This window comes from Pseudophryne corroboree, chromosome 1, assembly GCF_028390025.1.
Source record: "Pseudophryne corroboree isolate aPseCor3 chromosome 1, aPseCor3.hap2, whole genome shotgun sequence".
Taxonomy (NCBI): Eukaryota; Metazoa; Chordata; class Amphibia; order Anura; family Myobatrachidae; genus Pseudophryne; species Pseudophryne corroboree.
Genome location: NC_086444.1, coordinates 660,156,274 through 660,172,441, shown reverse-complemented (window position 1 = coordinate 660,172,441; position 16,168 = coordinate 660,156,274). Strand labels below are relative to the sequence as shown.

Genomic DNA, 16,168 nt, shown 5'->3' with positions numbered 1-16,168 from the left:
TAAGCCATCCATTCCGGTGTCGACTCCCTAGAGAGTGACATCACCATTACAGGCAATTGCTCCGCCTCCTCACCAACATCGTCCTCATACATGTCGACACACACGTACCGACACACAGCACACACACAGGGAATGCTCTGATAGAGGACAGGACCCACTAGCCCTTTGGAGAGACAGAGGGAGAGTTTGCCAGCACACACCAAAAACGCTATAATTATATAGGGACAACCTTATATAAGTGTTTTCCCTTATAGCATCTTTTATATATTTCTAACGCCAAATTAGTGCCCCCCCTCTCTGTTTTAACCCTGTTTCTGTAGTGCAGTGCAGGGGAGAGCCTGGGAGCCTTCCCTCCAGCCTTTCTGTGAGGGAAAATGGCGCTGTGTGCTGAGGAGATAGGCCCCGCCCCTTTTTCGGCGGGCTCGTCTCCCGCTCTTTAATGGATTCTGGCAGGGGTTAAATATCTCCATATAGCCCCCGGAGGCTATATGTGAGGTATTTTTAGCCAAAAAAGGTTTTCATTTGCCTCCCAGGGCGCCCCCCTCCCAGCGCCCTGCACCCTCAGTGACTGCCGTGTGAAGTGTGCTGAGAGGAAATGGCGCACAGCTGCAGTGCTGTGCGCTACCTTAAGAAGACTGAGGAGTCTTCTGCCGCCGATTCTGGACCTCTTCTCGTTTCAGCATCTGCAAGGGGGCCGGCGGCGAGGCTCCGGTGACCATCCAGGCTGTACCTGTGATCGTCCCTCTGGAGCTAATGTCCAGTAGCCAAAGAAGCCAATCCATCCTGCACGCAGGTGAGTTCACTTCTTCTCCCCTAAGTCCCTCGTTGCAGTGATCCTGTTGCCAGCAGGACTCACTGTAAAATAAAAAACCTAAGCTAAACTTTTCTAAGCAGCTCTTTAGGAGAGCCACCTAGATTGCACCCTTCTCGGCCGGGCACAAAAATCTAACTGAGGCTTGGAGGAGGGTCATAGGGGGAGGAGCCAGTGCACACCACCTGATCCTAAAGCTTTACTTTTTGTGCCCTGTCTCCTGCGGAGCCGCTATTCCCCATGGTCCTTTCAGGAACCCCAGCATCCACTAGGACGATAGAGAAAGTTTCTTATTAAGAAATTTAGATATATTAAATTAAGTAACTTGTATTTATATGTCATCATTCGGTTGAACTGTGTGGTGACAAGATTTGCTTCTGTTTGTCCACTCCACATATTTTATGATTGAAAGCCAGCAGCACTGTGTTTGCCTATGGTTAGTTCTAGATCTAAGATAGGTAAGGGACCGCTGATGTCGCCAGGGGAGGAGCCACGCCACCAAGGGAGGAGCAATGGCCGAACAGGGAAACCGCAAAATGTACCCTTGCGGACTCACTTTGCTCGCCACGCTTTGGGCTCAGTGGCGAGCGGTAGTAGTTGGTGGCATGGATAGAAGAACTATCCCGCTGGCTTAGCCCCACCCCCTGGCAACGTGGCTCCTCCCCCTGACACCATAGGTCCTTTAGGCCACTTGATTATAGTATTGACCAAAAATAATTTGAATTGGTCCTGGACCCCCAATCCACGGCATTTCTGCAAGTGCACCGAGGCACCCCAGGGTGCCACAGCACAGTTTAAGAACCTTTGTTACAGACCCAGCTGTAAACTAATGTTGCGCTGCTGCACAAAACATTAGGTGTAGTAAAAAATAAAATACCCTATTATAACTTTTATAGCATTTGTTTGTTAAAATGATGGTATATTTTGTGCAACGTAACTTAGTACATGGCTTGGTATATACACTCTATAAAACACTGAGGCGCAGCGACAAGCGGCTACAGACGACCATGCAATCAGGACACCAGACCAGGGCGGGGCACACGGCGCATGACGTCGATCCGGACACGTGATACTACTACTCGTGGTATACGACTGTGCTGGGATAACCGCACAGGTGCTCCTACAGTCAGCGACTCTGCCAACAAATATAAGTGCACACGCCGCTGTAGAGCTATAGCATGGAGAATTCAGTCTATGAGGGAAGCGACAAGAAGCGTGCGGGAATCTTGACGCGTTCTCTAGAGACAGGTAACCAATAAGCGAACGGCCTGTGCTTCATAGATGAGTTACGTCCGCCATCTTTAGTGTGGGCTAAGTCTGTACGGCGCTGCTGCGCACGTGGTGATAGGGTAGCGTCTAGTTTACCAGTTTCATCATATTAATTACAAGCGGTGATTAGTCATCATCGGTTCTTCCCTCATAATGTAATCTCGATATTCTGTGCTATCCTATGGATATATAGAATTTGAAAGCACTGTAGTGTAGACGTTTCACAACTAAACCTAAATCCATCTTTCAATTTAATTAATATACTATTTCTTTAGTCTTCTTGTACCTTATTGAATCGTGTTTGTCACTTTGTGTACAAGATGCATTCATAGGGCATTGTCTGCCTTCTAAGAAAAACTACTGATACTAAACGAAATTAGATCTTCAAAGGCACAAATGTACTGTATAAAGTAATCAGTAGGTAGGGTTGAAACGTCATGGGATCACTGCCAGTGTGATTGTAATGCTAACTGCAGAAGCCATCATCCTATATATACATCTTCTTGTCCATATGCTTTCACCCGTTGCATGCCCATATTCTGTTCACCCAGGGCATGGTAGATGCTAGTCAAGTGGCCTAAGGAACCTTTTGTGTCAGGGGGAGGGGCCACAACACAAGGGGGAGGAGCTAGGCCAGCGGGATAGTTCCTCTATTATCCTCGCCACCAACTATTACCTTCAGTAACCTGGTGGCGAGCGTACTTTTTGGGTACCCTGTTTGGCCATAGCTCCTCCCCCTGGTGTTGTGTCTCCTCCCCTAGTGACGTCAGAAGGACCCTTCTCCCACTCCGATTTAGAACCAACCGCACGGGCATACCTGCTCGTATTGTAAGGCATGCTCCATTTTCAGTCTCGCCAATACATCCGCATACTTCCCAACATGACCCACTCCAGGAGGGACAGAATGCTCTGCTCCTGGACTTCCCACTTAATTTTTCTCTATCGTCCTAGTGGATGCTGGGGTTCCTGAAAGGACCATGGGGAATAGCGGCTCCGCAGGAGACAGGGCACAAAAAGTAAAGCTTTAGGATCAGGTGGTGTGCACTGGCTCCTCCCCCTATGACCCTCCTCCAAGCCTCAGTTAGATTTTTGTGCCCGGCCGAGAAGGGTGCAATCTAGGTGGCTCTCCTAAAGAGCTGCTTAGAAAAGTTTAGCTTAGGTTTTTTATTTTACAGTGAGTCCTGCTGGCAACAGGATCACTGCAACGAGGGACTTAGGGGAGAAGAAGTGAACTCACCTGCGTGCAGGATGGATTGGCTTCTTGGCTACTGGACATTAGCTCCAGAGGGACGATCACAGGTACAGCCTGGATGGTCACCGGAGCCTCGCCGCCGGCCCCCTTGCAAATGCTGAAACGAGAAGAGGTCCAGAATCGGCGGCAGAAGACTCCTCAGTCTTCTTAAGGTAGCGCACAGCACTGCAGCTGTGCGCCATTTTCCTCTCAGCACACTTCACACGGCAGTCACTGAGGGTGCAGGGCGCTGGGAGGGGGGCGCCCTGGGAGGCAAATGAAAACCTTTTTTGGCTAAAAATACCTCACATATAGCCTCCGGGGGCTATATGGAGATATTTAACCCCTGCCAGAATCCGTTAAGAGCGGGAGACGAGGCCGCCGAAAAAGGGGCGGGGCCTATCTCCTCAGCACACAGCGCCATTTTCCCTCACAGAAAGGCTGGAGGGAAGGCTCCCAGGCTCTCCCCTGCACTGCACTACAGAAACAGGGTTAAAACAGAGAGGGGGGGCACTAATTTGGCGTTAGAAATATATAAAAAAGATGCTATAAGGGAAAACACTTATATAAGGTTGTCCCTATATAATTATAGCGTTTTTGGTGTGTGCTGGCAAACTCTCCCTCTGTCTCTCCAAAGGGCTAGAGTGTCCTGTCCTCTATCAGAGCATTCCCTGTGTGTGTGCTGTGTGTCGGTACGTGTGTGTCGACATGTATGAGGACGATGTTGGTGAGGAGGCGGAGCAATTGCCTGTAATGGTGATGTCACTCTCTAGGGAGTCGACACCGGAATGGATGGCTTATTTAGGGAATTACGTGATAATGTCAACACGCGCCAAGGTCGGTTGACGACATGAGACGGCCGACAAACAATTAGTACCGGTCCAGACGTCTCAAAAACACCGTCAGGGGTTTTAAAACGCCCGTTTACTTTAGTCGGTCGACACAGACACAGACAGGGACACTGAATCCAGTGTCGACGGTGAATAAACAAACGTATTCCTCATTAGGGCCACACGTTAAGGGCAATGAAGGAGGGTTACATATTTCTGATACTACAAGTACCACAAAAGAGGGTATTATGTGGGATGTGAAAAAACTACCGTAGTTTTTCCTGAATCAGATAAATTAAATGAAGTGTGTGATGATGCGTGGGTTCCCCCCGATAGAAAATATGGGCGGTATACCCTTTCCCGCCAGAAGTTAGGGCGCTTTGGGAAACACCCCTTAGGGTGGATAAGGCGCTCACACGCTTATCAGAACAAGTGGCGGTACCGTCTATAGATAGGGCCGTCCTCAAGGAGCCAGCTGACAGGAGGCTGGAAAAATATCATAAAAAGTATATACACACATACTGGTGTTATACTGCGACCAGCGATCGCCTCAGCCTGGATGGGCAGAGCTGGGGTGGCTTGGTCGGATTCCCTGACTAAAAATATAGAGCATTTAAAGGATGTATTTCTATATATGCGAGATGCACAGAGGGATATTTGCACTCTGGCATCAAGAGTAAGTGCGATGTCCATATCTGCCAGAAGATGTTTATGGACACGACAGTGGTCAGGTGATGCAGATTCCAAACGGCACAAAGGTGTATTGCCGTATAAAGGAAGAGGAGTTATTTGGGGTCGGTCCATCGGACCTGGTGGCCACGGCAACTGCTGGAAAATCCACCGTTTTTACCCTAAGTCACATCTCTGCAGAAAAAGACACCGTCTTTTCAGCTTTAGTCCTTTCGTCCCTATAAGAGTCATATCTGCCCAGGGATAGAGGAAAGGGAAGAAGACTGCAGCAGGCAGCCCATTCCCAGGAACAGAAGCGTTCCACCGCTTCTGACAAGCTCTCAGCATGACGCTGAGACCGTACAGGACCCCTGGATCCTACAAGTAGTATCCCAGGGGTACAGTTTGGAATGTCGAGACGTTTCCCCTGCGCAGGCTCCTGAAGTCTGCTTTACCAAGGTCTCCCTCCGACAAGGAGGCAGTATGGGAAAAAATTCACGAGCTGTATTCCCAGCAGGTGATAATTAAATTACCCCTCCTACAACAAGAAAAGGGGTATTATTCCACACTATATTGTGGTACTGAAGCCAGAAGGCTAGGTGAGACCTATTCTAAATCTAAAAAAATTTGAACACTTACAAAGGTTCAAATCAAGATGGAGTCACTCAGAGCAGTGATAACGAACCGGGAAGTAGGGGACTATCTGGTGTCCCGAGACATCAGGGATGCTTACCTCCATGTCCCAAATTTGCCCTTATCACTAAGGGTACCTCAGGTTCGTGGTACAGAACTGTCACTATCAGTTTCAGACGCTGCCGTTTGGATTGTCTACGGCACCCCGGGTCTTTACCAAGGTAATGGCCGAAATGATGGTTCTTCTTCGAAGAAAAGGCGTCTTAATTATCCCTTACTTGGACGATCTCCTGATAAGGGCAAAGTCCAGGGAACAGTTGGAGGTCGGAGTAGCACTATCTCGGATACTGTTACAACAGCAGGGGTGGATTCTAAATATTCCAAAATCGCAGCTGATCCCGACAACAAGTCTCCTGTGCTTAGGGATGATTCTGGACACAGTCCAGAAAAAAGGTGTTTCTCCCGGAAGAGAAAGCCAGGGAGTTATCCGAGCTAGTCAGGAACCTCCTAAAATCAGTGCATCATTGCACAAGGGCCATGGTAAAAAAATGGTGACTTCCTTCGAAGCAATTCCAGTCGGCAGATTTCATGCAAGAACTTTTCAGTGGGATCTGCTGGACAAATGGTCCGGATCGCATCTTCAGATGCATCAGCGGATAACCCTATATCCAAGGACAAGGGTGTCTCTCCTGTGGTGGTTACAGAGTGCTCATCTTCTAGAGGGCCGCAGATTCGGCATTCAGTTTTGGATGTTGGTGACCACGGAGGCCAGCCCGAGAGGCTGGGGAGCAGTCACACAAGGAAAAAATTTCCAGGGAGTGTGATCAAGTCTGGAGATTTTTCTCCACATAAATATAGCTAAGGGTAAATTTATAATGCTCTAAGCTTAGCAAGACCTCTGCTTCAAGGTCAGCCGGTATTGATCCAGTGGGATAAAACATCACGGCAGTCGCCCACGTAAATAGACAGGGCGGCACAAGAAGCAGGAGGGCAGTGGCAAAAACTGCAAGGACTTTTCGCTGGGCGGAAAATCATGTGATAGCACTGTCAGCAGTGTTTCATTCCGGGAATGGAAACTGGGAAGCAGACTTCCTCAGTAGGCACGACCTCCACCCGGCAGAGTGGGAACTTCATGGGGAAGTTTTCCACATAATTGTAAACCGTTGGGAATTACCAAAGGTGGACATGATGGCGTCCCGTCTGAACAAAAAAACGGGACAGGTATTGCGCCAGGTTAAGAGACCCTCAGGCAATAGCTGTGGACGTTCTGGTAACACCGTGGGTGTACCAGTCGGTCTATGTGTTCCATCCTCTGCTTTTCATACCTAAGGTACTGAGAATTATAAGACGTAGAGGAGTAAGAACTATACTCATGGCTCCGGATTGGCCAAGAAGGACTTGGTACCCCGAACTTCAAGAGATGCTCACAGAGGACTTATGGCCTCTGCCGCTAAGAAGGGACTTGTTTCAGCAAGTACCATGTCTGTTCCAAGACTTACCGCAGCTGCGTTTGACGGCATGGCGGTGGAACGCCGGATCCTAAGGGAAAAGGCATTCAGGAAGAGGTCATTCCTACCCTGGTCAAAGCCAGAAAGGAGGTGACCGCACAACATTATCACCACATGTGGCGAAAATATGTTGCGTGGTGTGAGGCCAGGAAGGCCCCACGAAGAAATTTCAACTCGGTCGATTCCTGCATTTCTTGCAAACAGGAGTGTCTATGGGCCTCAAATTGGGGTCCATTAAGGTTCAAATTTCGGCCCTGTCGATTTTTCTTCCAGAAAGAATTGGCTTCAGTTCCTGAAGTCCAGAAGTTTGTCAAGGGAGTATTGCATATACAACCCCCTTTTGTGCCTCCAGTGGCACTGTGGGATCTCAACGTAGTTCTGGGATTCCTCAAAACACATTGGTTTAAAACCAGTCAAATCTGTGGATTTGAAGCATCTCACATGGAAAGTGAACATGCTCTTGGACCTGGCCTGGACCAGGCGAGTGTCAAATTGGTGGTTTTTTTTCTCAAAAAAGCCCATATCTGTTTGTCCATTCGGACAGGGCAGAGCTGCGGACTCGTCCCCAGTTCTCTCCCTAAGGTGGTGTCAGTGTTTCACCTGAACCAGCTTATTGTGGTGTCTTGTGCCTACTAGGGACTTGGAGGACTCCAAGTTGCTAGATGTGGTCAGGGCCCTGAAAATATAGGTTCCAGGACGGCTGGAGTCAGGAAAACTGACTTGCTGTTATCCTGTATGCACCCAACAAACTGGGTGCTCTTGCTTTTAAGCAGACTTTTGCTAGTTGGATGTGTAACACAATTCAGCTTGCACATTCTGTGGCAGGCCTGCCACAGCCAAAATATGTAAATGCCCATTCCACAAGGAAGGTGGGCTCATCTTGGGCGGCTGCCCGAGGGGTCTCGGCTTTACAACTTTGCCGAGCGGCTATTTAGTCAGGGGCAAACACGTTTGTAAAATCCTACAAATTTGATACCCTGGCTAAGGAGGACCTGGAGTTCTCTCATTCGGTGCTGCAGAGTCATCCGCACTCTCCCGCCCGTTTGGGAGCTTTGGTATAATCCCCATGGTCCTTTCAGGAACCCCAGCATCCACTAGGACGATAGAGAAAATAAGAATTTACTTACCGATAATTCTATTTCTCGGAGTCCGTAGTGGATGCTGGGCGCCCATCCCAAGTGCGGATTATCTGCATTACTTGTACATAGTTACAAAAATCGGGTTATTATTGTTGTGAGCCATCCTTTCAGAGGCTCCGTTGTTATCATACTGTTAACTGGGTTCAGATCACAGGTTGTACAGTGTGATTGGTGTGGCTGGTATGAGTCTTACCCGGGATTCATAAATCCTTCCTTATTGTGTACGCTCGTCCGGGCACAGTACCTAACTGAGGCTTGGAGGAGGGTCATAGGGGGAGGAGCCAGTGCACACCACCTGATCCTAAAGCTTTACTTTTTGTGCCCTGTCTCCTGCGGAGCCGCTATTCCCCATGGTCCTTTCAGGAACCCCAGCATCCACTACGGACTCCGAGAAATAGAATTATCGGTAAGTAAATTCTTATTATTATTGTCATCACCTGTGGTGAAACACCTTTCTTATCCATTAACCTGTTCAATAAAGTTGCCGGCAATCATAAATTAAGAGAAAAGTCCAGCAGTAGAGCATTCTGTCCCTTCTGGAAAGGGTCATGTTGGGAGGTATGCATTTGCTTGGAAACTCTATAGTCAAAGCATACTTGCCTACCTGACCCTCTCCATGAGGTAGAAAATGCTCTGTTCCTGGACTTTCCTGGTACTGTATGATTGCCATCACCTGTGGTGAGCTAGTTAATTGATAAGAAAGGTGTTTCACCACAGGTGATGGCAATCATACATTACCAGGAAAGTCCAGGAACAGAGCATTTTCTCTAACGTCCTAGAGGATGCTGGGGACTCCGTAAGAACCATGGGGAATAGACGGGCTCCGCAGGAGATAGGGCACTTTAAGAAAGCTTTGGATTCTGGGTGTGCACTGGCACCTCCCTCTATGTCCCTCCTCCAGACCTCAGTTTTACACTGTGCCCAGAGGAAGATGGGCGCACTGCAGGGAGCTCTCCTGAGTTCTTTGCATTAGAAAGCATTTTTGTTTGGATTTTTCTATTTTTACAGGGAGCACTGCTGGAAACAGGCTCCCTGCGTCGAGGGACTGGGGAGAGAGGAGCAGACCTACTTAAATGATAGGATCTGCTTCCTCGGCTACTGGACACCATTGGCTCCAGAGGGGGTGAACACAGGATCGTCCTGGGCGTCCACTCCCGGAGCCACGTCGCCGTTCTCACAGAGCCAGAACAGAAGCAAGAAGACGTCTCAGGCGGCAGAAGCCTTCAGCGGCTTCACTGAGGTAACGCACAGCACCGCAGCTGTGCGTCATTGCACCACACACCTCACACACTCCGGTCACTGTATGGGTGTAGGGCGCAGGGGGGGCGCCCTGGGCAGCAATAGTAACACCTCAGAACATGGCAAAAAGATATATACATGTACAGCTGGGCACTGTACATGTATATAAAAGAGCCCCCGCCATTTTTACACAAATTTGAGCGGGACCGAAGCCCGCCGCCGAGGGGCGGGGCTTCTCCCTCAGCACTCGCCAGCGCCATTTTTCTCTCCACAGAACGCTGAGAGGAAGCTCCCCGGACTCTCCCCTGCTTACACATGGTGAAGGGGTGTTTAAAAGAGAGGGGGGGGGGGGGGGCACATAATTGGCGGATAAGATATTACACAGCACTGCTGGGGAAAAACATTTTGTGTTGGTCTCCAGGGTCATTGCGCTGGGGTGTGTGCTGGCATACTCTCTCTCTGTCTCTCCAAAGGGCCTTAAAGGGGATACTGTCTTCAGAAAAGAGTTTCCCTGTGTGTATGAAGTGTGTCGGTACGTGTGTGTAGACATGTTTGACTAGGAAGGCTCGCTTAATGTGGAGGGGGAGTGTTTGAATGTCAGGTCGCCGTCGGCAACGCCGACACCAGACTGGGTGGATATGCTGAATGTCTTAAATGCAAATGTGAATCTCCTGCATAAAAGGTTAGACAAGGCTGAGGCTAGGGATCAGTCAGGTAGCCAGACCGTGCCTGTCCCTGTGGCGCCAGGACCTTCAGGGTCTCAAAAGCGCCCCATATCCCAGGTCGCTGACACAGATACCGACACAGATACTGACTCTAGTGTCGACTATGAGGATGCAAAATTACAGCCGAAGGTGGCAAAGGGTATTCGATACATGATTATTGCCATAAAAGAGGTTTTGCATATCACTGAGGAACCCCCTGTCCCTGACACGAGGGTCCACATGTATAAAGGGAAAAAGCCTGAGGTCACGTTTCCGTCCTCATTTGAGCTAAGCGAATTGTGCGAAAAGGCTTGGGAGTCTCCGGATAGGAGACTACATGTTCCCAAAAGGATTCTTATGGCGTATCCTTTTCCACAGAAGGATAGGATACGATGGGAATCTTCGCCTAAAGTAGACAAGGCACTGACACGCTTATCCAAGAAGGTGGCACTGCCTTCTCCGGATACTGCTTCCCTCAAGGATCCTGCTGATCGCAAGCAGGAAATTACCATGAAGCACATTTACACACATTCAGGAACTATCGTTAGACCGGCCATGGCGTCGGCCTGGGTTGGTAGTGCTGTCGTGGCATGGGCAGACTACTTATCTACGGAGATTGACACCTTAGATAGGGAAACCATTCTAATGACCATTGAGCATATCAGAGATGCTGCCTTGTATATGAGGGATGCTCAGAGAGACATTTGTTTACTAAGCTCCAGAATAAACGCTATGTCTATTTCTGCTAGGCGACTCTTGTGGACCCGACAGTGGACGGGAGACGCCGACTCAAAGCGGCATATGGAGTCATTGCCTTACAAGGGGGAGGAGGAGTTTGGAGAAGGCCTCTTGGACCTTGTCTCTACTGCTACGGCCGGTAAATCGAATTTTTTACCTTATGTTCCCCCGCAGCATGCTAAGAAGGTACCGCATTATCAAATGCAGTCCTTTCGTTCCAATAAAAGCAAGAAGGTACGAGGATCGTCCTTTGTTGCCAGAGGTAAAGGCAAGGGAAAAAAGCTGCACTCTGCTAGTTCCCAAGAGCAGAAGTCCTCCCCTACTTCCGCAAAGTCCACCGCATGACGCTGGGGCTTTTCGGGGGGGGGGTCAGATCAAGTGGGGGCACGTCTTCGTCTGTTCAGCCACGTCTGGGTTCTGTCACAGGTGGATCCCTGGACAATAGAGATTGTTTCCCAGGGATACAGACTGGAATTCGAAGACGTGCCTCCTTTCCGGTTTTTCAAATCGGCTCTGCCGGCTTCCCCGTCGGAGAGGGAGCTGGTGTTAGCTGCAATTCACAAATTGTACATTCAACAGGTGATAGTCAAAGTTCCTCATCTCCAGCAATGAGAAGGTTATTATTCATCCCTGTTTGTGGTATCGAAACCGGACGGTTCGGTCAGATCCATTTTAAATCTGAAATCCCTGAACCTGTACTTGAAGAGGTTCAAGTTCAAAATGGAGTCACTCAGAGCGGTCATCGCCAGCCTGGAGGGAGGGGATTGGATGGTGTCCCTGGACATAAAGGATGCATACCTTCATGTTCCGATTTTCCCTCCTCACCAGGCGTTCCTGAGATATGCAGTACAGGACTGTCACTACCAATTTCAGACGTTGCCGTTTGGTCTTTCCACGGTCCCGAGAATTTTCACCAAGGTAATGGCGGAAATGATGGTGCTCGTGCGCAGGCAGGGCGTCACAATTATCCCGTACTTGGACGACCTCCTCATAAAGGCGAGATCTCGGGAGAAGTTGCTGGACAGCATGTCTCTGTCCGTGAAGACGTTGCAGAGGCACGGCTGGATTCTCAATTTACCGAAATCCCAGCTAGTCCCTGCAACACATCTGCCCTTTTTGGGCCTGATTCTAGACAGACCAAAAAAGAGGGTTTTTTTTCCATTGGCGAAGGCTCAGGAGCTCGTAGCTCTGGTCAGGAACCTATTGAAGCCAAAAAAGGTTTCAGTGCATCATTGCACGAGGGTTCTGGGGAAGATGGTGGCTTCATACGAGGCCATCCCCTTCGGCAGGTTCCATGCAAGGACCTTTCAATGGGACCTATTGGACAAATGGTCCGGGTCCCATCTATACATGCAAAAACGGATCACCCTGTCTCCCAGGGCCTCTCCTGTGGTGGCTGCGCAGTGCTCACCTCCTGGAGGGTCGCAGGTTCGGCATTCAGGACTGGGTCCTGGTGACCACGGACGCGAGCCTCCGAGGTTGGGGAGCTGTCGCACTAGGAAGAAATTTCCAGGGTCTCTGGTCAAGCCTAGAGACTGGTCTCCACATCAATGTGCTGGAGTTGAGGGCCATATACAACGCCCTACGCCAAGCGGAGAAATGGCTTCGGAACAAACCGGTTCTGATTCAGTCAGACAATGTCACGGCAGTGGCTCATGTAAACCGCCAAGGCGGCACAAGGAGCAGACTGGCCATGTCAGAGGCGACCAGGATTCTACGCTGGGCGGAAGGCCATGTAAGCGCACTATCAGCAGTGTTCATCCCGGGGGTGGACAACTGGGAGGCAGACTTTCTCAGCAGGCATGACCTGCATCCGGGAGAGTGGGGACTTCATCAAGAAGTCTTCACACAGATCACGGATCGGTGGGGACTGCCTCAGATAGACATGATGGCTTCCCGCCTCAACAAAAAGCTAAAGAGGTATTGCGCCAGGTCAAGAGACCCTCAGGCGGTTGCGGTAGATGCTCTGGTGACACCTTGGGTGTTCAGATCGGTCTATGTGTTTCCTCCTCTACCTCTCATACCCAAGGTGTTGAGGATAATAAGAATAAGAAGGGTCAGAACAATCCTCATTGTTCCAGATTGGCCAAGGAGGACTTGGTATCCGGATCTGCAAGAGTTGCTCACAGAAGATCCGTGGCCTCTTCCTCTAAGGCAGGACCTGCTGCAGCAGGGGCCCTTTCTTTTCCAAGACTTACCGCGGCTGCGTTTGACGGCATGGCGGTTGAACGCCGGATCCTAGCGGAAAAAGGGATTCCGGAGGAGGTCATTCCTACCCTGATCAGGGCTAGGAAGGACGTGACGTCGAAACATTATCACCGTATATGGCGAAAATATGTTTCTTGGTGTGAGGCCAGAACTGCTCCTACGGAGGAGTTCCAGTTGCTTCGCTTCCTTCAAACGGGAGTGAATTTGGGCCTAAAATTAGGGTCCATAAAGGTTCAAATTTCGGCCTTATCCATTTTCTTTCAAAGAGAATTGGCTTCTCTTCCTGAAGTACAGACTTTTGTGAAGGGCGTGCTGCATATTCAGCCTCCCTTTGTACCTCCGGTGGCGCCTTGGGACCTTAACGTGGTATTAAGTTTCCTCAAGTCACCTTGGTTTGAACCACTCAAAACAGTAGAGTTGAAATATCTCACTTGGAAAGTGGTCATGTTGTTGGCCTTAGCTTCTGCAAGGCGGGTTTCGGAATTGGCTGCTTTATCATATAAAAGCCCATACCTGATTTTTCACGTGGATAGGGCAGAGTTGAGGACTTGTCCTCAATTTCTGCCCAAGGTGGTCTCATCTTTTCATATGAACCAACCTATTGTCGTGCCTGTGGCTACACGGGACTTGGAGGATTCCGAGTCCCTGGATGTGGTCAGGGCTTTGAAGATTTATGTGACCAGAACGGCTAGGATCAGGAAGACCGAAGCTCTGTTTGTTCTGTATGCGGCCAACAAGGTTGGCGGTCCTGCTTCAAAGCAGACTATTGCTCGCTGGATCTGTAACACGATTCAGCAGGCGCATTCTTCGGCAGGATTGCCATTGCCTAAATCGGTTAAGGCCCATTCCACTAGGAAGGTGGGCTCTTCTTGGGCGGCTGCCCGAGGGGTCTCGGCACTACAACTGTGATTTGCTACTTGGTCGGGGTCAAACACCTTTGCAAAGTTCTATAAGTTTTATACCCTGGCTGAGGAGGACCTCCTGTTTGCTCAATCTGTGCTGCAGAGTCATCCGCACTCTCCCGCCCGTTTGGGAGCTTTGGTATAATCCCCATGGTCCTTACGGAGTCCCCAGCATCCTCTAGGACGTTAGAGAAAATAAGATTTTACTTACCGGTAAATCTATTTCTCGTAGTCCGTAGAGGATGCTGGGCACCCGTCCCAAGTGCGGACTTTTTCTGCAAGACTTGTATATAGTTATTGCTTACATAAGGGTTATGTTATAGTTGATCGGGTTTGAACCGAGGCTATGTTATTGTTCATACTGTTAACTGGGTAGTTTATCACAAGTTATATGGTGTGATTGGTGTTGCTGGTATGAATCTTGCCCTTAGATTTACAAAAATCCTTTCCTCGTACTGTTCATCTCCTCTGGGCACAGTTTCTCTAACTGAGGTCTGGAGGAGGGACATAGAGGGAGGAGCCAGTGCACACCCAGAATCCAAAGCTTTCTTAAAGTGCCCTATCTCCTGCGGAGCCCGTCTATTCCCCATGGTCCTTACGGAGTCCCCAGCATCCTCTACGGACTACGAGAAATAGATTTACCGGTAAGTAAAATCTTATTTTCTCTGACGTCCTAGTGGATGCTGGGAACTCCATAAGGACCATGGGGAATAGACGGGCTCCGCAGGAGACTGGGCACTCTAAAAGAAAGATTAGGTACTATCTGGTGTCCACTGGCTCCTCCCTCTATGCCCCTCCTCCAGACCTCAGTTAGAATCTGTGCCCGGCCATAGCTGGGTGCTCCTAGTGGGCTCTCCTGAGCTTGCTAGAAAAGAAAGTGTTTGTTAGGTTTTTTATTTTCAGTGAGATCTGCTGGCAACAGACTCACTGCTACGTGGGACTGAGGGGAGAGAAGCAAACCTACCTACTTGCAGCTAGCTTGTGCTTCTTAGACTACTGGACACCATTAGCTCCAGAGGGTTCGAACACAGGGCCTGACCTCGATCGTCCGTTCCCAGAGCCGCGCTGCCGTCCCCCTTGCAGAGCCAGAAGACAGAAGAGAAGCGATGAAATCGGCGGCAGAAGACTCCTGTCTTCATTAAGGTAGCGCACAGCACCGCAGCTGTGCGCCATTGCTCCCACAGCACACCACACACTCTGGTCACTGTAGGGTGCAGGGCGCTGGGGGGGGGGGCGCCCTGGGCAGCAATTATTATACCTTTTGGCAAAAAAAAAACACATAATACAGTCTGGCACTGTATATGTGTAAAAAACCCCGCCATTAAGTTACACAGTATCCTGATACAAGAAGGGTAAAAAAGAGAAGGGGGGCACATAAATTTAGGCGCAAATAAGATAATTAAGCAGCTATTGGGAAAAATCACTTATTATAGTGTAAATCCCTGTGTTATATAGCGCTGTGGTGTGTGCTGGCATACTCTCTCTCTGTCTCCCCAAAGGACTTTGTAGGGTCCTGTCCTCAGAGCATTCCCTGTGTGTGTGCGGTGTGTCGGTACGGCTGTGTCGACATGTTTGATGAGGAGGGTTACGTGGAGGCGGAGCAAGAGCAGATAAGTGTGGTGTCGCCCCCGACGGGGCCGACACCTGATTGGATGGATATATGGAAGGTCTTAACCGACAGTGTCAACTCCTTACATAAAAGGTTCGATGACGCAGCAGCCTTGGGACAGCCGGGGTCTCAGCCCGCGCCTGCCCAGGCGACTCTGAAGCCGTCAGGGGCTCTTAAACGCCCGCTAGCTCAGATGGTGGACACAGATGTCGACACGGAGTCTGACTCCAGTGTAGATGAGGATGAGACAAATGTACAGTCTACAAAGGCCATCCGATGCATGATTACTGCAATGAAAGATGTATTGCACATTTCTGACGTTAACCCGGTTACTACCAAGAGGGGTATTATGTTTGGGGAGAAAAAGCAGCCAGTGACTTTTCCCCCCATCTGATGAATTAAATGAATTGTGTGAAGAAGCGTGGAGTTCCCCTGATAAGAAACTAGTGATTTCTAAGAGGTTACTGATGGCGTACCGTTTCCCGTCAACGGATAGGTTACGTTGGGAAACATCCCCTAGGGTGGACAAGGCGCTCACACGCTTATCTAAAAGGGTGGCACTGCCGTCTCCGGATACGGCCGCCCTAAAGGAGCCTGCGGATAGAAAGCAGGAAGCTATCCTGAAGTCTGTGTATACACACTCTGGTACTCTACTGAGACCTGCTATTGCTTCAGCCT

At 49.6% G+C, this 16,168-nt stretch overlaps 1 protein-coding gene across 1 annotated transcript in view; it reads left to right on the top strand.

The window, feature by feature from the left end:
• Window positions 1-1,821: 1,821 nt before the first annotated feature.
• The window catches only part of TRMO (tRNA methyltransferase O), a 104,152-nt gene continuing 89,805 nt past the window's right edge, over window positions 1,822-16,168 (top strand). The window contains exon 1 of the mRNA XM_063914666.1: window positions 1,822-2,059. Coding sequence (XP_063770736.1) covers window positions 1,990-2,059 — 70 coding nt within the window. The 5' untranslated portion in view covers window positions 1,822-1,989. The remainder of the gene's footprint in view (window positions 2,060-16,168) is intronic.